Genomic DNA, 23505 nt, shown 5'->3' with positions numbered 1-23505 from the left:
GGGCAGTGATACACATTTTGTTTTGCGGCACTTTTACATATCTTTCCTAAGCAGCTTTCCAGCTAATGGCGGATGGCACAGAGTGAAAGAGTGCGCTTGGGTGATAGGCCTGCCCCCCCCCCCCCCCCACCCGGCGGCGCCAGGTCCACAGGGCGGGCCCGGGGGCGGGGCCCCCGCGGGTGGGCGGGGACGAGCAATTGTGACCTGCCCGGTCCCTCCCCTCCCGGGCACTGTGATGCTGCGGGACAGCTGCTGGCCGGGCCTGTCTGTCCCCGGCCCCCTCCCGCCCAGTGTGTCACAACAGCGGAGGCGGCGGTATCTGGAGCAGTTGGGGTGGGCAGGCCCAGCTGGGAGGCGAGCCCGCGAGGAGAGCAGCCGCGATGGTGAGCGTTTCCGGGGCCCCGGCCTGGGGGTGGGCAGGAATCGGGGGCGCGGGGCTGGCACCCCGCCAAAAGCCGCATGTACGTGGGGGGCTAGTGGGTCCGTCGCTTTGGGTCTGCAGAGCTCGAAGTTCCTGGGATTTCAGTTCAGGCTCGAGGGGGTCCGTACCCTCGCGCGGAGGACACCCGGGGCCAGGACCCTTCGGAATAGACAAAGTAGAGACCGGAGGCGAGTTGGCCCCCAGAGGGAGCTCGGGGAGGTTGGTGCACGCAGGTGAGGAGGGGGAGGAGAGATGAGAGATGGGATTCAGAGGGGCCCCGACGGGCTGGCGGCTTGGGGCCGGGAGCGCGGTCCGGAGGATGCAGTCCAGGGGTTCCTGACGGGCAACTGGGCCATCAGAGGTCCCCAAATCCAATCAAATGTGACAGAGGACTTAGTCATAGTATCCCCAGTCTTGAAGTCTTTTTCCTTTCTCGTCTCTGAACATTTTCTTGGGTTTGGGGGCACTTACAATTTTAGTGCGCCCGGCTTCCCTGGCACCCACGCCAAGTCCCCAGTTTTTCCAGGGGTCAAAATCTGAAGGATTTTGACACACAGAAGTCTCCCTCCGGAAGGCAAGGGGACCTCAGACTTCCTTTTTTGTTTACTACCATGGCGAAGGGCTCAGTGGCGGCTCCTTTCTCCCTCCTCCGAAATCCATATCCTTTTGCAGACGCAGATCTTGCTGGAGCGGGCCTCTCCAGACCCTCTAGAATCCTTCCCGTCCCTGGAGTGCGTAAAATCGCCGCCAATTTACTTCCCGGAACGCCCTGACACCCCAGCATCTCCCGGTTCAGAGCCCTGGTATTCTGGCAGCGGGGGGTGGGTTGGAAAGATGGAGTGGCGGAGGGGAGGGAAGGGAATAAGCCTGTCTCTTAGGCCGAGGTCAGGTTCTCCAGGCAGTCTTGCTGTAGGTGTCGGTGACCCAGCCGGGCCGCGGGAAAACTCCCCTCCTCCCCCTGCTCTGCTCAGTTTGGACTGCGCCCAGGTCCTCTGGCTCCGGCTCCGGCTCCGGCTCCGGCCCCAGCCCCAGCCCCAGCCCCAGCCCCAGCCCCAGCTCCAGCTCCAGCTCCAGCTCCGCTGTTCCTAGCTGGAGGTCTGTTGGCAGCCCCTCTCTCCGGAGCATGCTCCCAGACCCACCTGGCAGCTTGAAGAACTTGGGGGATGTTGGTGACAGTGGCCAAAGGAACCCACTCCTGCCCGAGGCCCCTGCTGTGAGGCCATAGAAGAGACCCAGAGAAGAATTTTGACTCCTGGCTCTGCAGCTAGCTATGTGACTTCAAGAAGATCGTTTAACCTCTCTAGAGAAAACTGGTTTTCTCATTTACAACATGAAAGAGGGTTACAATACAATTCCCAAGGCTCCACATAGCTTTACTGTTTTAAACTTTTTATTGTGGAGAATTTCAAACATACACAGAAGAGGAGAGAATGGTATAATGAACCCCAATATACCAATGTATATGCCTCATCCAATTTCAACAATTACCTACTTTTGACAAGTCTTGCTTCATTTATTCCCCTTTTCCACACTTCCTATTATTTTGAAGCAAATCCTAGGCAACATACTCAAAATTTGATATTTAATATTTATAATGTCTAGTATTGTCATGCTGTATAATTTTCAAAGTGCTTTTTCTTGCATGTTTTAATTTTGACCTGCGTGTCATAGCAATTCTCATAGTAGAGCCTACAGGGAACTTACAGGGGATCCAATGATCATAATCTAGCCCTCTGAGCAAACTTTGTGTATTCAATAGGCAAGTTTCTGAAAATGTCAGGTAAATAAAATTTTTCAACAGTAAAACCTTATTTTAAATGTAGATGTTTAATTGAAAACCTATGGTTGAATATTTTGGAAAGAAAATATCTTTTATTTATTTTGAAACTGAATTTTGTAAAGCAGGTTCTGTTTAAAATATTTAATTACATTGGCAGCATTGTCTTTTTTTTATAAATTTATTTTTTATTGGTGTTCAGTTTGCCAACATATAGAATAACACCCAGTGCTCATCCCATTAAGTGCCCATCTCAGTGCCCGTCACCCAGTCACCCCCACCCCCTGCCAACCTCCCCTTCCACCACCCCTAGTTCATTTCCCAGAGTTAGGAGTCTTTCATGATCTGTCTCCCTTTCTGATATTTCCCACTCATTTTTTCTCCTTTCCCCTTTATCCCTTTCACTATTTTTTATATTCCCCAAATGAATGAGACCATATAATGTTTGTCCTTCTCCGATTGACTTATTTCACTCAGCATAATACCCTCCAGTTCCATCCATGTTGAAGCAAATGGTGGGTATTTGGCAGCATTGTCTTAATGGGAAAACATATTTAATTGACCATTTTTCACTCATGGAACCTCTTTTTATTTTTTATTTTTTTTTTTTTAATAAATTTTTATTTATTTATGATAGTCACAGAGAGAGAGAGAGAGAGAGGCAGAGACACAGGCAGAGGGAGAAGCAGGCTCCATGCACCAGGAGCCCGACGTGGGATTCGATCCCGGGTCTCCAGGATCGCGCCCTGGGCCAAAGGCAGGCGCCAAACCGCTGCGCCACCCAGGGATCCCTGGAACCTCTTTTTAAAAACCTCTTGACTTGTTCCTGAAAGGCTAAAATGACATATCTAATAAACATAGACCCAAAGAATCCTACCCATGCAGAAAGGACTTCATTTCCTTCAGGCAGCCATTCTCTAGGATTTCCTTCCCTCTTGGGGGTTGGAGGAAGAATTCTGCTGTGTTAAAAAGAATTAGGTTCAGCATTTCTGTATGTTATGAGTAAGAAATGTGTTAACTAATCCTATAATTGAGCATTCCCATCTGCTCCCAGTGTCCCTCCAGTAAGCAGTTCTTTTGGGAACTGAGGCTAGGACACCTTTGGGGAAAGTGGTTGGAGACTTCTGGCCAGGTGCCCCAAGTCAAGCCCATGTCTATGATCTCAGGCACAGAGAAACCGCTTGGGTTTATGGAGAGGTGAAAACATCTGCAACTCAGCCTCCTTACTGCATTCCTCCTGAACTGTGGAGCACCAGTTCAGATGGGAATAGGCATGAAATGGCAACAAAAAGCCTGTTTCTCAAAAACGAAACAAAACAAAACCAAAACCCCAAAAAACAGAGAGGAGGGGAGACTGTTTTGGGGGTGAGATGGACTGCCTTTGTGTCTGCAGTCCTCTGCAAATTGCCTCCATGTAGTCAGGCATGGCTGATCTCTGCAGGGTCCACACTTATTTTCTGACTTCAGACCACTGCTGGTCTGCTCTTCTGGCTACTAAGGGCAGATTCCCCCAGACATTGGTGGAGGGTTATATGCCTCGGAGCAGCAGAGGAGCCTGATGAACAGAATTTCCCTTGGCAGTGGCTAGGGCAAAGGTGCTGATTAAATGAGGCGTTTTCATAGGAAGCTTCCAGGATCAGGTCAGGTCCATGCAGAGCTAAAGGGCCAATGCTGTTGCAGAGTGTCCTTTCTGAGGGGGCTCTTGAGTGACCTTGAGAGGAAGATGAAAAGTTAGAAATAACTTCTGGGCAGCCACAGTGGCCCAGGGGTTCAGCACCACTTTCGGCCCTGGGCGTGATCCTGGAGACCCAGGATCAAGTCCCACGTCGGGCTCCCTGCATGGAGCCTGTTTCTCCCTCTGCCTGTGTCTCTGCCTCTCTCTCTCTCTCAATCTTGTGAATAAATAAATAAATAAATCTAAAAAAAAAAAAAAGAAATACCTTCTGAGGAACAATAGCTGGTGAATTCAGGACTAGTGATAGGAGGTGGGTGTACTTCACTACTCTTTCTTTGAGGGCAGAAGTGGACCAACTGCTCCTTTTCCCTCTGGCCACCAATGGACCAGTAATGCTATCTGTGGCCTTTGTGGTAGACATTTCCCTGTCTGTGTCTTCCTATTAGAATTTCTCCCAGATCTTTATCTGTAGGAAGAGAATGGGAAAATGGAGTGGGCAGTGTACACCAGTTTAAAACTCCTTAACTGTCTCTCACACTTGCCCCCAATGTCAGCTAAAGCTGATGGGCCTTCTGACACCAATGGGTCCCTCATGCTGGGACATACCCCTGCCACTCCTAAAGTTGGTCTATGTCATCCCTATTGCTGCCCTAAATGCAATGTCTTTGAACTGAGCCCCCTCTCTTGAGCTACTTTCACTCACTGATGTTAATTTAGGTCAAGTTTTTGTTCTTGCTGTTTCTGGCTTGCTATCTATTTTTTGTTCTGATTCCAAATATGCTGTAATTGAAGGGTTTTGAACAGGGATAATTCAAACAATCTTTTATGAATCACATTTTTTCTTACTTTAGTTATTCCTCCATGACACTGTGGATCTACTTTTTATTTGCCATCTTTGACCTAGATCCTAAAATATAGGTGAGTTATTAGCCCAGCCTGGCATCTAGACATAATTTGATATAATAATATGCTCCCTGAAAGCACCTGTGTGGCATTTGATTACATTGGTGCTTAGGGGATGTGAACTGGTCTCAGGTTTTTACATGCCATATACCACTGGTCCATGTCAGTTCCTTTCCTAGGTAATATGCCAGTTTTACTATTTTATGATACTTCAAAATGATATTTGAAGCTACAAAGCCTCCTTCTACAGAGGATCCTAACTAGCTGATCTTAGTCCTCTGAGAACAAAATGAATGGGAATGACTAATATTAAAATAGAAATAAGATTTATATAAGAAAAGGTTTCTTAGGGTGGATTTATAAAAGGGCTGTAAAATTCTAGAATTTCCTTTTGATGTTCTGCAAAATGTAGGCTTCTCTCCCCATGGAAGATGGAGGTAGGTGGCATAGATGCCTCATCTGCTCTGCCTTTCATGAGCCTACATGTCAGGCAAACTGTGCCATTTGTGGGACCTGCCCTAAACGTTCCTGCCTCTTGTTCATATTGTTCCCAAGCCCAACTAAAATGATCATTTTGGCATGTCTAAATTCGTCAAGGTCACTGCAGATATTCCTGTTCCAGGAAACCAAGCCAGGGTTGTTCTTTTTCTCCTTTGAACTCCCATTGTCTCTTAGGCACTGGTTACTCTGGTTAAATAGATTATAAGACCTCTCTGGGCAGAGTTTTCATTCTAATCGTCCATGTATTTATTGAGCACCCACTACATTCAAGCACTGTGCTTGATGCTGGGGATGCAGTAAGTAAATAAGGGTTTCTTGCCTTCATAAAACTTATTCTCGGGATCCCTGGGTGGCGCAGCGGTTTGGTGCCTGCCTTTGGCCCAGGGCAGGATCCTGGAGACCCGGGATCGAATCCCACGTCGGGCTCCCAGTGCATGGAGCCTGCTTCTCCCTCTGCCTGTGTCTCTGCCTCTCTCTCTCTCTCTCTCTCTCTCTCTGTGACTATCATAAAAAAAAATTAAAAAAAACCCTTATTCTCTCTGCTAGGAAAATCAGAAAATTGAACAAGCAACTATAATATGGTGTGATAAATACCATGATAGGAAAGAAGAGGATTATGGGAGCACATAGTAGGGGCCCTATGCTAGTTAGTGGTTTTCCAGACTTCCTGTAGGAAGTGACATTTAATGAATAGGATGGGTAGGAGTTAGCCTAGTATCTTTTGACACTTCCTCACACATAATAACACAATAAATATTTGTTGTAGAAATGAAGACAGTGAGTAACTTTTGTAGTTATCCTGGCACTAGGTCTGTGTAAGGATATGTCATACTTTTCTTGAGGAAACGAAATTACTTTATTAGGTCTCTCCCCTCTCCCTCATCTTCACTCCCTGGATTGCTGGGCAGAGAGGTCCAGCAGCATACACGGGACCCCCTTCACCCCACAACATCCCTGGAGCACAGAAGTGGTCTGAGCTGTATAAACTCAGATTCAAAATGGAACTGAAGGGGGATCCCTGGGTGGCGCAGCGGTTTGGCGCCTGCCTTTGGCCCAGGGGTTGATCCTGGAGACTCGGGATCGAATCCCACGTTGGGCTCCCGGTGCATGGAGCCTGCTTCTCCCTCTGCCTATGTCTCTGTCTCTCTCTCTCTCTCTGTGACTATCCTAAATAAATAAAAACAAAAAATTAAAAAAACAAAAACAAAAAACAAAATGGAACTGAAAGAGAGAAATAGTGCGAGAGAGAAAGCCTGAGCTCTGATTGGCTAGAGAGGGGAATCTTGAAATCTGAGTTTGGAGTAAATTTAGGACATTAATATCCTCTGCTGGGTCAGCTTCCTCTGCACTTCAGCTCCTCCTTCTCCTTGTACACACACCAGCCCTGAGAAACAGATTCCTGGTTCTATCAGAGAAGGATGACCCATTTTCAAAGAGACCATAAGCCATTCTCAGTTTCTCTCTGCATTGGAGCTTTTTTCTGTTTGGAGTTTTGCTATAAGAGTTTGGCCTTGTTATATACTCTCAGGCTTGCATTGATGTAGATATGGGCACACCCCAGGGCCCTGGAAGTTCAGAGTGCAATGAGCCAGGAGGTTGTGTGGTGTAAAGGAAAGAACTCAAGCTGAGGTCAGAGAAGACCTGGATTCCAGTCTGGGCTCTTGCTACAGAGTTGTAAAATCTTGAATCTGTTCCTTTACCTTTCTGAGCATCAGATTTTTCATTGTAAAATGGGGAGGGAATCATATTTGGTGATCCATAAAGCCAGTCCAGTTCTAGTATCCTAAATGTTTGCAGTTGACATAACATCCCTGCTTAGGCCAGATGGATGAGGGGTGGCCTCACAAGGCCAACAGCACTGTGTCTGCTCTATGTTTATCTATGTAGAACTTCCAGGCAGGAAGATGGGGACAGTGATGAGGCAATGGCTGGAGAAGGCTAGCTCAGTGCCTTGGCAAATTAGTTCTTAGTATTGCCAGCTTAATCAATGACTAAGTGAAATGGGACAGGAAGAGCCTGGACCCTGCAGAATAAGATACTTTAAAAATTTTTTTCTTTAGTTTTTTTTTTTTATTCTTTTTAGTTTGGAAAAATTTAAATCCCTGGAATAGTACTATAATGCCACTCATTCATCTATGATCTAGATTTAATAATTATTATTTTTCTGCCATATTTACTTTATCTGCTGTATTTGTTGAAGTATTTTAAAGTAAAATACAGATGTTTTAGTATTTTTCCCCAAATGCTTTAGAAGTGACTCTAAAAAATAAGGTCATTGTCATACTTAACTATACTTTCATTATCATGTTTAATAAAACTAATCAATGTCTCTATTTGTCCCCCAAATAATTTTGATTTGTTCAAGCCAGAATTTAGGCCAAGTGCACATACTACATGTGGGCATTATGTTTCTTAAGTTTCTTTTGATATGGAACAATCTCTCCTATCATCTTTATTTTCCATAAACTAAAAATATATCAATTGTCCTGTAGAATGTTTCACTTTCTGGATTTATTTTACTGTTTTCTCATGTCATTTATTACTCTGATTCTTGTGTTTTCTATAATGTGAAAACTAAATTTAAAGTGTTTCATAGTTTAAGGCTGAGCTTTTTTTTTTTTTTTTTTTTTTTTTTTTTTTTAGAGAAAGCATGCCCATGAGAATGTGAGCAGGTGGGGGTAGAGGGGCAGAAGGAGAGGGAATCTTAGGCAGGCTCCATCTGGAGCTCCAGTCATCCTCCAGTGAGGAGCTCGACACAGGCTCAATCTCATGACCCTGAGATCATGACCAGAGCCAAAATGAAGAGTTGGACACTTAACGGACTGAGCCACCCCAGGACCCCAAAACTAAGTACAAGAATTCCTGCATGGGTGGTGTTGTGTATGTCATATTGCATCACATCAGGAGGTCCTTAATGTCTGGTTTTCTCACTATCAGTACTGTTAAAATTGATCCCAGTGTTAGGGTAGTAACTGCTGTAGTTATTTTTTCTCATTGTAACCTGTAAGTAACTGATTCTTTGGCACTATCTGAATATCTATTTCTTATGTAATTAGGAACTATCATATGGCAACATTTATTAATATATTATTCCTTGTACATTGATTAGCTGACATTCTTCAGTTAAAAAAAAAGAGCTTTCCCTCATAAAGAGTACTGTTTGAATGGGGACAAATCAGTTTTATTTATTTTCCTTTTTTTTTTTATTTATGATAGTCATACAGAGAGAGAGAGAGAGGCAGAGACATAGGCAGAGGGAGAAGCAGGCTCCATGCACCGGGAGCCCGATGTGGGATTCGATCCCTGGGCCAAAGGCAGGCGCTAAACCGCTGCGCCACCCAGGGATCCCTTATTTTCCTTTCTTAACAACACAAAGGAGTATGGATTTTTATATACATCCTATTTCTTTTTTTTTTTCTTTCTTTTTTTTTTGAAGATTTTATTTATATATTCATGAGATACATGGAGAGAGAGAGGCAGAGACACAGGCAGAGGGAGAAGCAGGCTCCATGCAGAGAGCCGGACGTGGGACTGGATCCCGGGTCTCCAGGATCAGGTCCTGGGCTGAAGGTGGCGCTAAACCGCTGAGCCACCCGGGCTGCCCTATATATCCTATTTTCAATCAAGTACCATCCTCCTTCTTTTTCATGCTCATACTGACTCATCTTTGGCAGTGGGAGCTTTCTGAGCTCTTTTAACATCATTCCAGTCTGTGATAGCTTCTGTGCTTTCAGGCACCATAACATGTTCCAGGATCATCTTGTATATTCCTTATCTCAATCCTAGAACTCTTCATTTCTTCCAGGAGCCCTGGTTCCTGTTAGTGGCAATGGTATTGAGGGACCTTCCTTTTCTCTTGATTGATGTAGCCACTTTTGGGTTTTGGAAGCACCTATGAACATATCAGTTATTTCTGAGTCTCTTTAAGCGAGTTTAACAGAGAAAATAGCTCTTTCTAAGGGGTGTGTGTGTGTGTGTGTGTGTGAGAGAGAGAGAGAGAGAGAGAGAGGGAATGGGTCTTTGAAGACTGGCATCTCTATTGGTGTGTGTGAGATTAAAGGGGCATCAAAGTATAGGACACTTTTTTAAAATTCTGAATTAAGACATAAGGTGAAGGCAGAAAATAGACCTCAGAGTAGGGGTGAGTGGAATGGGAACCTGGGGTCTCTAACTTTCCACTCCTGTTTCTTCTGGGTGCAGAATAAAGCTACAAGGTAGTATCATAATGAAAATGATAATGGTAAAGGCAAAAACAACAATAATCATGGCTAACTTTTAATTTCCAGATGAGAGGAAGTTAAGTAACTCAGCCAAGGTCACACAGCATAAGTAAATTGAGAAGGTGCAATTTAAACCCTGGGGTGTGGACAACTTTGTGAGTGAAGCCTTTCCCTGGCCATCAGACTCACAGAAATATAGCTGGGTTGTATTTCCAGAAAGAGATATGTTTCATACTGGTTGCTGTGAACACCTGTGCTCTGTGGTCCCCAAGGCAAGGTCATAAAGACAGGTGTAGGGTAGGTCTCAGTTCTAAAATCAAATTAGGAGGTAATGAGTCCTGGAATCTCTGACTCTTTGAGTTATTACTCAGAGCAGCTGCCCTGTTCCCATGGCCAAAGAACGTCCAAGTTCCCTCTGACTCCATGTGTTTCAGTTACCAGCCAAATCCTCTAGAGGCTCTGCTCTGGCCTGGGTTACCTAGTGCTGGAAAATGCCAGGTCACGTCATGGATAAGAACAGAAACCCACGGACCAAGCACATGCTTCCCAGCTGGGCATCATGTGCACAGGGCCACTTTGTGCTGGCCATGCTTCCTCACAGGTGGGATATGTGGAGGTGATGAGGCCATACTTCCTGGTAAAACCCCAGCTTCTGTTCAAACACACACATTCATACTCTCTCTCTTTCTCTCTCTCTCTCTCACACACACAGACACCCATCCTTATCCTCAACTATTAGCACTGGGATCAATCAGGTAATCATGACTTCACACCAGAGTAACAAAGAGGTAAGGACCTTCTAAAGGTCCCCTTTAATGCTTGGCCTGACATAGGCAAGGGAGCAGGTTATGGTGGCTATAAATAAGTTTTCCAACTTATCAGAGTTTAAGAAGAGCTCATTTATATACTCCCAATTTTCCTTTGCTGATGTAAATCCTTTCTTCTTCTACATTTGTAACCAGAACACTAAAGACACCCATGATACCTATTTACAAAGTATATTCATTAGTGTTTACCTGCTCTATGATATTCTGAGACTTTGTGTGTTAGTTTGTGTGTGTGTGTGTGTGTGTGTGTGCGCACGCGCATGAGAGAGAAAAAGAGGGAGAGAGGGGAGAGGAAGAGAGATGAATGGAAGGAAAGAGAGAGAAAGGGGACAGGAGAGGTGATGTTGTTTAGGAAGGCCTAGGCATGAATACAAATGCTGTCACTGTGTATGGTAGTGAATTTATGGACAGTTTCTGCTGTTATCATTTGTTTATCCTTTGACCTCCTTCATCAGTACAAGAATTCATGGTTTTGAATTAACCCCCTGTTGAGCCAAGTCTCAGTCCAAATGCATTGGTACCCAGACACCTGACACGTCAGACCCCACCTGGTTCTAAATGGCATGGTTGGAGGGATGGATATCCTGAGAGTTGGATGCCAGAGATAGACAAGTCTTCAGATGTGCAGGATATAGCATAAAGGCATGACCAAGTGTAGGACTCTTTGACCTTGATTCTGCATTTTCCTCACAGCGGGAGTGCATATCAGTCCACGTGGGTCAAGCAGGAGTTCAGATTGGCAATGCCTGCTGGGAGCTCTTCTGTCTGGAACATGGCATCCAGGCAGATGGCACCTTTGGTGTCCAAGGCAGCAAGGTCAATGATGATGACTCATTCACCACCTTTTTCAGTGAGACTGGTAATGGGAAACATGTGCCTCGGGCTGTCATGGTAGATCTGGAGCCTACTGTAGTAGGTGAGTATGGGTTGTAGGTGAGTATGCGCTAGGATCCTTTCCACAGAAAACAACATAAAGCTGCAGAGGCTTTGGTCCATGATAGCTAAGGAAGCAGAATCTCTAATTGGAGGGTGGGAGTGGCTCAACTAGAACCTCCCCACCCCACATTTACTTCTGTTAGCTCCTTGAAATCTCCAGTCTTTTGGAGTCTCCAGATACGATAGAAATCACAGATCTCTGCTCCCCCATTTTAGCTGTAACCTATGCAGAACGAAAGAACCTATACTTAAACTCCTTAACCTGCTAAGAAAGATTTAAATTTTTAGTCAAGGGATCCCTGGGTGGCGCAGCGGTTCGGTGCCTGCCTTTGGCCCAGGGCGCGATCCTGGAGATCCGGGATCGAATCCCACGTCGGGCTCCTGGTGCATGGAGCCTGCTTCTCCCTCTGCCTGTGTCTCTGCCTCTCTCTCTCTCTCTCTGTGGTGTGACTATCATAAATAAATAAAAATTAAAAAAAAAATTTTTTAAATTTTTAGTCAAGATTCTTTACTAGATACTAAGAGTAAAAAAATAAAAAAATAGTTTTAAGAATTGTAAGAGATCTCCAAATAGTCAATTTTCCAAAGCATAGGGTTTCTGATTTCATAATAATTGCAGTCTTTTCCCATGGGTCTGATATAACCTTGTATTACCTTATACAAAATGGAGTAAGAGCAGACACATTGTCTTACAGCCAGAAGTTGCTGTAGCTCTAGAATGAACCTCTTCTGGATCCTAGAAAACAGGAATTCTGACTTGTGTTGGTACAGGTTCTTAGTGCTTCACCTTTCCCCTGAGGTCCCCCTCACCCCCTACATCACTTCCCTGGACTCCTGGGTCAGTCCTCAGCTCAACATCAGGATTTCCTCAGCCTCAAGGCTGGTTCACCAAACAAGGAATGGGTAAGTTTCACAGAGATATCTAGGCTAAGGTCTGTAATGCCTGAACACTAATTTCCAGGGACAGCAGACTATAGGTACACAGCCCTTGGATACATTGTATAAATACAAAATGTACAGATTACTCCCCCCAGACAACTGTGTAAATGACTGATTTCCTTGGGGTGGGGAGATTAGAATAACTCTGAAGAAAAGAGGACATGTAGCTGGGGCTTGATACATCTTGGTCAGCCATATATCTATTTTGTGTGGACTCTTGGAGGTGAGCTGAATAGCCACCCTCTCTAGGGCTCCTGCTCTTCTAGAACCTGGAGCATGGTTCTGCTTTAAGATCATCCTAAAATATCTCTAATGCCTGACATTTATTTGGTTAGGGATAGAACAATTCCTCAGAGAGCAGATTACTTGGAATTTTTATCTGTGTACCTAGAACATTTTAGTGCAAGTGAAATTGGGTTAAAGTTTTGGGTAACCTTGCAGCATGAAAAAAAAAAAAGGAAGACTTGAGGGGTCAAAGTAGAAGGAAGCCAGGGCACTTAGCTTTGATGTTTGGTGAACTTTGTGAACCTGATGCTTTTAAAAGTTCCTGCCAGCAGAGCAGCTGGCTTCTCTTTGCCTATTTGAGTCACAGGCTTCTGATTCAATTAGTGCCTATGTTACCCTGGAATTCTCTTAACCTTTTGCAGATTTATTTTTTTTTATTTTAATGATTTTATTTATTTATTCATCACACACACACACACACACACACACACAGAGGCCGAGACACAGGCAGAGGGAGAAGCAGGCTCCATGCAAGGAGCCCAACGTGGGACTCGATTCGGGTCTCCAGGATCAGGCCCTGGGCTGAAGGTGGCACTAAACCGCTGAGCCACCTGGGCTGCCCATTTTTGCAGATTTATTATAGGGTTGTCTGGTTCTACCTCAGTGGAGTTTTATAGGCAGAGGAAATGGAGACCCAGAAAAGTATTATATGATATTTAATGAGGGACACTTCTCTAGAAACAAGGTAAAAAGACCTGATGGTTTCTGTCCCTTGGTAGATGAGGTTCGAGCAGGAACCTACCGCCAGCTCTTCCATCCAGAACAGTTGATCACAGGGAAGGAGGATGCAGCTAACAACTATGCCCGGGGCCACTACACAGTGGGCAAGGAGAGCATCGACCTGGTGCTGGATCGTATACGGAAGCTGGTAAGTATTAACAAGGGTGGGGAATTGATGAGTTAGGCTAAAATGGATAGGCTAAGTCTGAACAGAATTAGTGAAGGCACACGACACCTAGCTACAGAATAGAGCTCTTAAGATTTGAGAATTTTTGCTTATGTACTATAAGAAGCATTCATAGGAATGATGCCCCTTTCTTCCCCTGGACATTATGAACTACAGGTTGATGCCCTACCAATTCTTATTGATACTCTATGGTAGTATCTGGGGGAAATTCTAGATATAAGGAAAGCTAGCTCTTTGCTTGTTGAAAGCATAAGGTAACAAAGAATTTAACTTGGAAGAGAAGAGGAAGAGATTGTTGATACATTTGAGAACTTAAAAAAATACCATTACAAATGTCAATTAAATACATTCCTTCACTTAATTCCCATAACGATGATACAGAGAAAGTCATTTTCCTGTACTTTACAGGTGAAGAAATTGAGGGCCAGTGTGGCTCAATTATTTAGCTTCAGTCACACAATTAGAAAGTGGTAGAGTTGGGATTTGAATCTGGTTGTATGATTAAAAAGCTCTGAGTTATAGGGTGGGCCAGTTTATCTCTTTGAACTTTCATTTCCTTATCTTTACAATGGAAATGGTTGGACTTGGTCAGTGGTTCTTGGGAGCTAAGGATGCCAAATTTTTGTATATGTTCACTCTTTCTTTCTTTCTTTCTTTCTTTCTTTCTTTCTTTCTTTCTTTCTTTCTTTCTTTCTTTCAAGATTTTATTTATTTATTCATGAGAGACACACAGAGAGAGAGAGAAAGGCAGAGGGAGAAGCAGGTTCCATAGAGGGAGCCTGATGTGGGACTCGATCCCAGGACTCCAGGATCACGCCCTGGACTGAAGGCAGGCACCAAACTGCTGAGCCACCCAGGCGTCCCTTTGTTCACTTTTTCTGCTTAGTGGAGAGCTCGTAGGAATTATCTGTCTCAAAGCTGTCTGTGGGCCCCAAAAGTTCAGAACCAATATCATAGATCATACCCAATGGGAAAATTTGTGACTGTTATGGATTCTCTTAGTTCTGATAAGAGCTAACATTGAGTGCTTAACTACATGTCAAGTACTTGCTCAGCATATCATGCTATCTCATTTGATAATCACGATAACCTTGTGAGATGAGTATTTTTTTATTGCCCAGTCAGGAAGAAACAGAAATCTGGAGAGGTTCAATAATTTGCTCAAGTTTTTACAGCTGGGAAATGACAAAATTGATATTAAAACTCAGGTTCTCTAACTCCATATATATGTCTGAAATTGATACCCTGAGCCACATTTCAAGGCTGGGCTGAGATGTATAGTCACAAGTTCCCACAAAACCAATGACAAGGGCAGGAAAAATGGGCAAGGATTTGGGGTTCTCAAAGGGCAAAGTTGTTAACCATTGTGGTTCTGACACTCTTATTCCTGATTCAACCAAGTCACTGGGCTGGAACCGTATACGTACCTAGTGGCATGTACTTGTACAGTTTGCCACCCAATATATTTTAGCTAGTTCTCTCCAGATCAACTCAATTCCTTTTTATTTTACTACTTCAAGGCTGTTTTTATTTTACCTACATAAAAATGTTGAGGAATGGAGTGGGGCAGATAGAGAGGATTGCCTGTCTTTGTTCACATAAAGATATTTTCATAAACTTGTCTCCATGGTTTTTTCTCATGCTCTACTCTCCCCAGACAGATGCCTGCTCTGGCTTGCAGGGCTTCCTCATCTTCCACAGTTTTGGTGGGGGCACTGGCTCTGGCTTCACTTCTCTGTTGATGGAACGCCTCTCCTTGGATTATGGCAAGAAATCCAAGTTAGAGTTTGCTATTTACCCAGCTCCTCAGGTCTCCACTGCAGTGGTAGAGCCCTACAACTCCATTCTGACCACCCACACCACACTGGAACATTCAGATTGTGCTTTTATGGTGGATAATGAAGCCATCTATGACATCTGTCGCAGGAACCTAGACATTGAGCGCCCCACCTATACCAACCTCAACCGCCTCATCAGTCAGATTGTGTCCTCCATCACTGCCTCTCTCCGCTTTGATGGGGCCCTTAATGTGGACCTCACTGAGTTCCAGACCAACCTGGTGCCCTACCCCCGCATCCACTTCCCACTGGTCACTTATGCACCCATCATATCTGCTGAGAAAGCCTATCATGAACAACTCTCCGTGGCTGAGATAACCAGCTCCTGCTTTGAGCCCAACAGCCAGATGGTGAAGTGTGACCCAAGACATGGGAAGTACATGGCCTGCTGCATGCTCTACCGGGGGGATGTGGTGCCTAAGGATGTGAATGTCGCTATTGCCGCCATCAAGACCAAGAGGACTATTCAATTTGTAGATTGGTGTCCTACAGGCTTCAAGGTGAGAGCTGATGACTTGACTTAGGGAGAAGATAGACAATTAGAGAAGCAGAAGGAGATGGGGGAGAAATACATGTAAATTCCAGGATGTTAGACATAAAATTCCATGGGAGCTTCAGGCTTCACGGGATGACATGGGAAGAAGGCTTAATACAAATATAACCATGATATCATTAATTCATTCATTTTAGGTAAGGAAGAGACTATTTGAAAGGATAATTGAGAGAAGGGGAGGAGAACAATTGCAATACTCAGAGGGACAATACAACAGAGGGAGAAAGTGCCAACTGTTCCTACCCTAATATCTGCAAGCATCCCAAAGGTCAGGTAGAGAAGGGCTTTTCTCTAAGAGGGGGAGTGAACAGGCTAGAAAGAACCCTTGCAGGCAAGTGGGATGTTCAGGATGAATGAGCAGAGGTAGTTGTTATCTGACAATAGATTAGAGAATGGAGTTAACCAAATGATTCAAATTACCAAAGAGGTATAATTCCCTCCTTTAACAAAAGATGTGTTCCTCTCCAATTTATTTTGAAAAATTAAATATTTTTCCTGTAAGTCTTAATTAACTTAAAGTGAGGATAAGAAATTATATGTGTACTATAGGATTGTGAATCACTTATTTTGTGAAGCCCCAACATTTTCCGTTAACCAGGAATAAGCAGAAGCTGAGGAAGCCTGTTGTAGAGCAGGTGTCTGCAATCTAGAAAATGCCTCAGACTCTGAGGGTCAGTGGGTAGATATAATAGCCTGAGAAAAACCATGGATCTTAGGACTAGTAAATGTTGAATGTTAGAAACCACTCCTTTGAGTTGCCCTGGCAAGGTAATGCAGCTGAAAGCACAAGGTAATGCTCTGTGCATGTGAACTGCTTGACCACTTTGTCCTGTTTTCCCATGGTCTTTTTGTTTTTTTTTTTTTAAGATTTTACTTATTTATTTGACACAGAGCACAAGCAGCAGGCAGAGGGAGAGGGAGAAGAAGGCTCCCGGCTGAGCAAGGAGCCCAATGCAGGGCTCCATCCCAGGACTCTGGGATCATGATCTGAGCTGAAGGCAGACGCTTAACCAACTGAGCCATCCAGGTGCCCCTCCATGGTCTTTTTTTTTTTTTTTAAGATTTTATTTATTTATTCATGAGAGCCAGAGAGAGAGAGAGAGAGAGAGGGAGGGAGAGACGGAGGGAGAGAGGCAGAGACACAGGCAGAGGGAGAAGCAGGCTCCATGCAGGGAGCCTGATGTGGGACTCGATTCCTGGTCTGCAGGCTCACGCCCTGGGCTGAAGGCAGCGCTAAACTGCTGAGCTACTGGGGCTACCCTCCCCCCATGGTCTTTAATGAGATTCTACTATCAAAATAACTACCATAAAAAAAAAATAAATAACTACCATCATTTACATTAATTAGTAACCCCCAGTCATGCTTTTAATAATTTAAGAGGCTCACTCAGCACTAGGGGTATTATACCAGCTGCTACAGATACGGAGATGAGCATTTCTATTTTTCCTTGATGGGACTTATCAAAACAAGGTACCATGTGCCACTCTCTTGACTGACCTATTTGCATATGGAGCGTTGACCCTAGTAGCTGATCTCCTTTTGTAGGATTTTTCCTCACTGCTGTACTCCTACCTATATACACAATCTTTTCCCTCTAGACTACACCAATATTTATGGGTAAGTTTTGGTCATTCTTGTGAAAACTGTCAAGATCTTCCAAAATATGGAGTTCTTTTTAAATTTTTAAAATGGTAACAAACAACAAAATGAGCTAGTAGGAAAATGAATAGGATAAAAGAAATGAGATGTGAGGGTGGTGGGGAAGTAAACAAAAAGGAGATGCCTCTTACTCTGACTCTGTTATTTTAAGCTGAAGTTTGGGGATTATGTCCAGAAAGATAGGTAGTACTAGCATCTTTAGCTGCTTTTCAGAAAGGCACATGCTATTGAACTTCATCCTCTCATAACCTCCTCAAAGGAGTTTGTCCCTACTTGACAGTTGAAGGGATAATTACTGTTCGAGAGAGAAGAGTTGGCTCCAGGCACAAAGTTTTTTGCTGGTCAGGGTCAGATCTAGCAAAATATGTGATGCAGCAAAGTTTATATTCATTGCCCTTCCTCTTCTCAGTTTTGGTCCTTTGCCCCTGGCTCAGCATCACTTCCACCACCAAGATGCTACTTTTGTCTACGAGGAATGATAGATAATTGCAAAGTCATTTCATGGGCTACCCACCTTGGCTATATAGCCTGTTGCAACTCCCAACTACATCTCTCAAGAGGACATACATTTTAATGCTATAAAATTGAGAGGCTGGCAAGGCATGATGACCTGGGTAGGAGGGGTATTTTTTGGGTAGAATTGTGATTCTCAGAGTCCCATAAATATTATCACAATTTGTCACCTTAGAGTTCTTCCAAATTTCTACAGTTTCTGGGATTGGCTTTGGTTTGTGATATGTGTATGAGCAGAAGGGAGATTTCTTAGATCCCTAACATCAGATGGGGTTAGGGTTAGCTTAGAGGACCCTGCTATGCTACCAGATCTTGGGAAGTTGGCTTGTTCAGGCAAGAGTTTTAATTAACTTTCTTTGACTGAAGTCCTTGTTTTTCTTCTAACAAGCCTTCCTCCCCTGAAATATGGGGCCTGGTTTTAACACTAACACCATCTCTAGGACCTTTTAGATTTTTAAATTTATCACTCTGCATTATCTCTATGATCTTTTAAACAGCCCTTTACTGTTGGTAGAGAAACTTACCTAAATTTGCTGACCGTATAACTAAGAGAAACTTTAGATGACCATGCATAAAACAATAAACCAAGTCTAGAAATTAATTTGCTTCTAAAGGGGACCTATTTCCCTTTTCAAGATAAACATATATTGTATACCCTTCCTAACAATAATCTCATTCATTACTCTCATTTGTCTGCTTGAATCCCTCCACTAACATTTCTACCTATACCAGCTCTTTCACCCTTTTCTTTTGCAGTTTTTGCTTCCAACTTTTAATTTAAATTCCACCTAGTATTTTGCAGTCTTTAGATTTTATAGCCCTTCTCTTGAATTTGCCTGCACCTCGTTCCACCCACTTTTAATTTCTCTTCACCACTTACCTCTCTTTACCTGTCTGTTTCTCCAACCTCTTTATTCCCTCTTTTCACATCCAGGCCTGCTCCCATTCCCAACCCATGACTGTGTCTTGCTACCACACCATGTTACCAAGATAACCCCATCTTGAGTTATCCTTTGACTGCTCTGCATTTTCTTTTGCTACTCCTCTTCTTTTTCTGTTCCTCAGGTGGGCATCAACTATCAGCCCCCCACTGTGGTACCAGGAGGGGACCTGGCCAAAGTCCAGAGGGCTGTTTGCATGCTCAGCAACACCACAGCAATTGCAGAGGCCTGGGCCCGCCTGGACCACAAGTTTGATCTCATGTATGCCAAGCGGGCCTTTGTGCATTGGTATGTTGGAGAGGGAATGGAAGAAGGAGAATTTTCTGAGGCCAGGGAGGACCTGGCTGCACTGGAGAAGGATTATGAAGAAGTGGGGACTGATTCATTTGAAGAAGAAAATGAAGGGGAGGAGTTTTAAATATAACACTTTCTCCTTGGCTATGTCTCTTTATTTATACTGCTCCACTCAAAGCACATTCAAATATTCCAAGAATAACGGACTACACTCCCAAGCCCTGCCTAATTTCTGTCTTCCATTTGGAAGAGGTATCTGACACCAGTGCCTGTGGGTAACTGGGCCAAAAATGGATGCTGAACTGTTCAGACCCTCCCTTGGGTAAAAGCAGCTTTGTGTCATTAAAAAAAATTGAGAGTCACTGTCTCTAGGTTAGGATGAGGCCAGGTTACATGTTGCGAAGAGGACTAATCAGGATTTTATTTTATTGTTATTTATTTTTTTAATAATAAATTTATTTTTTATTGGTGTTCAATTTGCCAACATACAGAATAACACCCAGTGCTCATCCCGTCGAGTGCCCCCCTCAGTGCCTGCCACCCATTCACCCCCACCCCCCGCCCTCCTCCCATTCCACCACCCCTAGTTCGTTTCCCAGAGTTAGGAGTCTTTTATGTTCTGTCTCCCTTTCTGATATTTCCTACCCATTTATTCTCCCTTCCCCTCTATTCCCTTTCACTATTAGTTATATTCCCCAAATGAATGAGACTAATCAGGATTTTAAATTCTAGGTTAGTCTGGGCCTACTCCAAAATGCAGCTTACTGGCTGTGGAATGGTAAAACACTCAGAAAGGAAAGATCTGGGCATTGGGAAGATTCCAGGAAGAGATTGGTACTGTTAGAGAATGAGAAACAAGACACACACATTTTCTGCCCTTGTAAAAACACAAATAAATGAGTGAGATAATTCAGGTAGTGTTAACTGATATGAAGTAAAAAGAAAAAAAAAAGCTGTGATGAGAGAAAGTTTCCAGGGGAGTGCTCCTCTAGATTGGGTGATCAGAAAACGCCTCACAGAGATCTGAATGACAGGAGAAAGGCATCGCGTGGAGTTCTGGAGTTAGAGGATGCTGGATATAGAGCAAAACACAGATATGAGGACAAGCTTAGATTGTATGAAGAACATAAAGGAAGTCAATGTGCCTGGAAGATGGTGTGAGATGGGGATGAGATCTAAGAGCCAACCTGGGCCCAGAGCATATTTAGCCTATGTAGACCACGGTAAGGAGTTTAGGTTTTTCTCTATGTGAAATATTTGGAAGGTTTTAAGTACGATATACTATACTATTTTTTTAAAGATTTTATTTATTTACTCATGAGAGGCACAGAGAGAGACAGAGACAGAGACAAAGACACAAGCAGCAGGAGAAGCAGGCTCCACGCAGGGAGTCCGACACGGGACTCGATTCCGGGTCCCCAGGATCACACCCCCAGCGGAAGGTGGCGCTAAACCACTGAGCCACCAGGGCTGCCCTAATATACTATACTTTATATACATGTATACCTTATCTCTAATCTTCCCAACAATCTCAAAATGGATATTCTGCTCATTTTATAGAAGAAACTACAAGCAGAGTTAATATGTTGCACAAAGTAAGAGAACTCAGATAGCAGGGACTACCAGATCTATTGTCTACCCTACACCACTTCTATGCCTTGGTATCTGTGCCCCAGTTCCAACTGTTGCTTCACAAGATGATGGATGGGGGAGAAGCAAAAGTCCATAACATTTACAAAAGAGAAGATGAGTTAATGCATCTCTTTCCTGAAGTAGTCAGCTCTGGTAGGATTTTAGAAAACAAAAAAGCTGTTCTTAAGTAACTATTATTGTTAAGATACCCAGGATTGGGACCATAGTAGGTCCTTGAGTATTAAATGTACATCTTGTTAATTGTTGATTTTCCCTAATTTTTATTGTATATTTTTCTAAGCCCTGAGAAAAACAGAATAAAATGCTCCAAGAAAAGGAAGGTTAGGTAAGAAGTAATGCTAATCACTTCTAGAGGATTGTTTTTAGCTAGACCATACTTTTTTGCTCTTCCATGAAAGTGATCATGGTGCTAAAAAGAAAAAAAAGGAAGTCCAGATCTGCTGTCCATTATGACCTCCCTTGCCTGAGGATCATTCCTTTTTGTAAAGATTCAATCTCAATTAGCCAACATGTTGTTAGTTTCAGATGTATTGTTCAATAATTTATCAGTTACATATAACACTCTGAGGATCATTCCTGTATCAAGTCCCATAAGTATATGCATAGACAAATTTATTAGAAAATTGTATTAGAGAATTAAGGTCAAGAGATCAGGAAGGGGCATATTCTCTCTTGATGGAAGTTGAGAGATCTGCCTATGATTTCAGATAAGCCTCAAAGGAATTCCTTGGTATATATGACCTAATTAGGGAGAAAATAACACACTCTCAAGGCCAGGGTTTAGGGCTGTGGTAAATCACTTATGATGTATTCCTTTCCTCTAGATTTATGTGAATTAGGTTAAATTAACAGGAATGGCAAAGTCACAGAAGTGATGTTTAAGAGATATGAATAAAGGAGGATAGGGCTGCAGGAAAGTTTGAGGGATGATATACAAAGCCTTTGGATGTATTTTCTCATTTCTTTTCTATTTTTCTTCATTTGGTTAAGTCTGTCCAATCATGGGTACCTCCAGCCCCACTCAACTTTTATGACTCTGGTCATGAAGTAGGATTATTTAATTTTAGAACTGGAGTTAAGTATCCCTTCAAAGAGGGTAAATAGGAAAGTGGCTGATTCTGTACCATTCCCTGAGATAGGCATCCTCATAATTCTTTCTCTAGCAGGGGATTAGGAAGAGGCTTCTTAAGATTGTAAAACAAATTTGGCAGATGCAGATAAGACAATTGTACAACAGCCTTTCGCTGGTTGCTTGTTTAGTTCACTGAGTCTGGATTATCCAGGCTCTTGAATCCTCACACCAGCTCTAAGGGGTTTCTAAGTCAATCTCATTTACCAAAAGAAAAAAAAAGGCATTTTTAAAATTACTTTTTAAATACTTTATCCCAGGAATTTAGAAAGGTCCAAAGAAATTCCAAAGAATTTCTAGTGAAATTCTCATTAGTTTTCTGCCCTGATTTCTTTCTTTCTTCTTCCTTTCTTCCTTCCTTCCTTTCTTCTTTCTTTTCTCTTTTTCTTTTTCTTTCTTTCTTCTTTCTTTCTTTCTTTCTTTCTTTCTTTCTTCTTTCTTCTTCTTTTTCTTCTTCCTTTCTTCCTTTCTTTCTTTTTCTTTCTTCTTTCTTTCTTTCTTTCTTTCTTTCTTTCTTTCTTTCTTTCTTTCTCTCTTTCTCTCTCTCTTTCTCTTTCTTTCTTTCTTCCATGGGATGCCTAGGTGGCTCAGTAGTTGAGTGTCTGCCTTGGGCTCAGGGTGTGATCCCAGGGTCCTGGGATGGAGTCCTGCATTGGGCTCTCTGTGAATAGCCTGCTTCTCCCTCTTCCTGTGTCTCTCTCTCTGCGTCTCTCATGAATAAATAGATTATGAGTCTCTTACTTAATATAGTCTAATACAATCACTTTTACCACCTTCCCCAAGTGCTAATACCTTCAAACACTTCCAATTATACTTTTAACCTTTCTGACTCTGCTTTACTGTTCTTTTTTAAATTTTTTATTTATTTTATTTTATTATTTTTAAAGATTTTATTTATTTATTCATGAGAGGCACAGAGAGAGAGAAAGAGAGAGAGGCAGAGACACAGGCAGAGGGAGAGCAGACCCCACGCAGGGAGCCCAATGTGGGACTTGATCCCAGGACTCCAAGATCACGCCCTGATCAGAACAGAACCAAGGCAGGTGCTAAACCGCTGAGCCACCCAGGGATCCCCATGTTCTTTCTTTTTATTTTTTATAAGGATTTAATTATTTATTTTAGAGAGAGAGAGTGCACAATTGGGAGGGGTAGAGGAAGAGGGAGAAAGAATCTCTGGGAGACTCCACTCTGAGTGTGGAGCTCAATGCAGGGCTCCATCTCACAATCCTGAGATCACAACCTGAGCAAAAACCAAGAGTCAGATGCTTAACTGACTACTCCACCCAGATGCCCCCCCCCTCTGAAAACATAGACTCTCTAAGCAGGTTCCATTATTTTACAGTGGGAGGGGAAGAAATAAAAACATAAAATGGTCTTCCTTATAAATGCCAATGCAAAAATCATTAGTAAAATACTATCAAATAGAATTCATACATTGAAAAATATAGCATAACAAAGTGGGATTTATTCTAGGAATTCAACCATAGTTCAATATTAGGAATTCCATCAGTCTTAAAGCTTGCATCTTAGTGG

General features: G+C 43.2%; 1 protein-coding gene across 3 annotated transcripts; it reads left to right on the top strand.

Annotated features, from left to right (window-relative positions):
- The first annotated feature begins 220 nt into the window (after positions 1-220).
- Positions 221-19333, top strand: TUBA8 (tubulin alpha 8). 3 transcript variants are annotated; one of them, XM_038576204.1, is made up of 6 exons: positions 266-383; positions 1094-1224; positions 11018-11240; positions 13204-13352; positions 15049-15729; positions 19021-19333. In XM_038576204.1, the coding sequence occupies exons 3-6, from the start codon at positions 11213-11215 to the stop codon at positions 19312-19314; spliced, it is 1152 nt and encodes a 383-aa protein (XP_038432132.1). In that variant the 5' UTR covers positions 266-383; positions 1094-1224; positions 11018-11212; the 3' UTR covers positions 19315-19333. The 3 variants fall into 3 exon arrangements, with proteins under 3 accessions (XP_038432131.1, XP_038432130.1, XP_038432132.1); XM_038576202.1 differs by lacking the exon at positions 1094-1224 and having other exon boundaries at positions 248-383; XM_038576203.1 differs by lacking the exons at positions 1094-1224; positions 11018-11240 and having other exon boundaries at positions 221-383.
- Positions 19334-23505: the final 4172 nt, after the last annotated feature.

The sequence above is a fragment of the Canis lupus genome, chromosome 27, assembly GCF_011100685.1.
Source record: "Canis lupus familiaris isolate Mischka breed German Shepherd chromosome 27, alternate assembly UU_Cfam_GSD_1.0, whole genome shotgun sequence".
Lineage (NCBI taxonomy): Eukaryota > Metazoa > Chordata > Mammalia > Carnivora > Canidae > Canis > Canis lupus.
The sequence above is the reverse complement of the archived record's forward strand: the minus strand, read 5'-3'. Positions and strand labels throughout refer to the sequence as shown.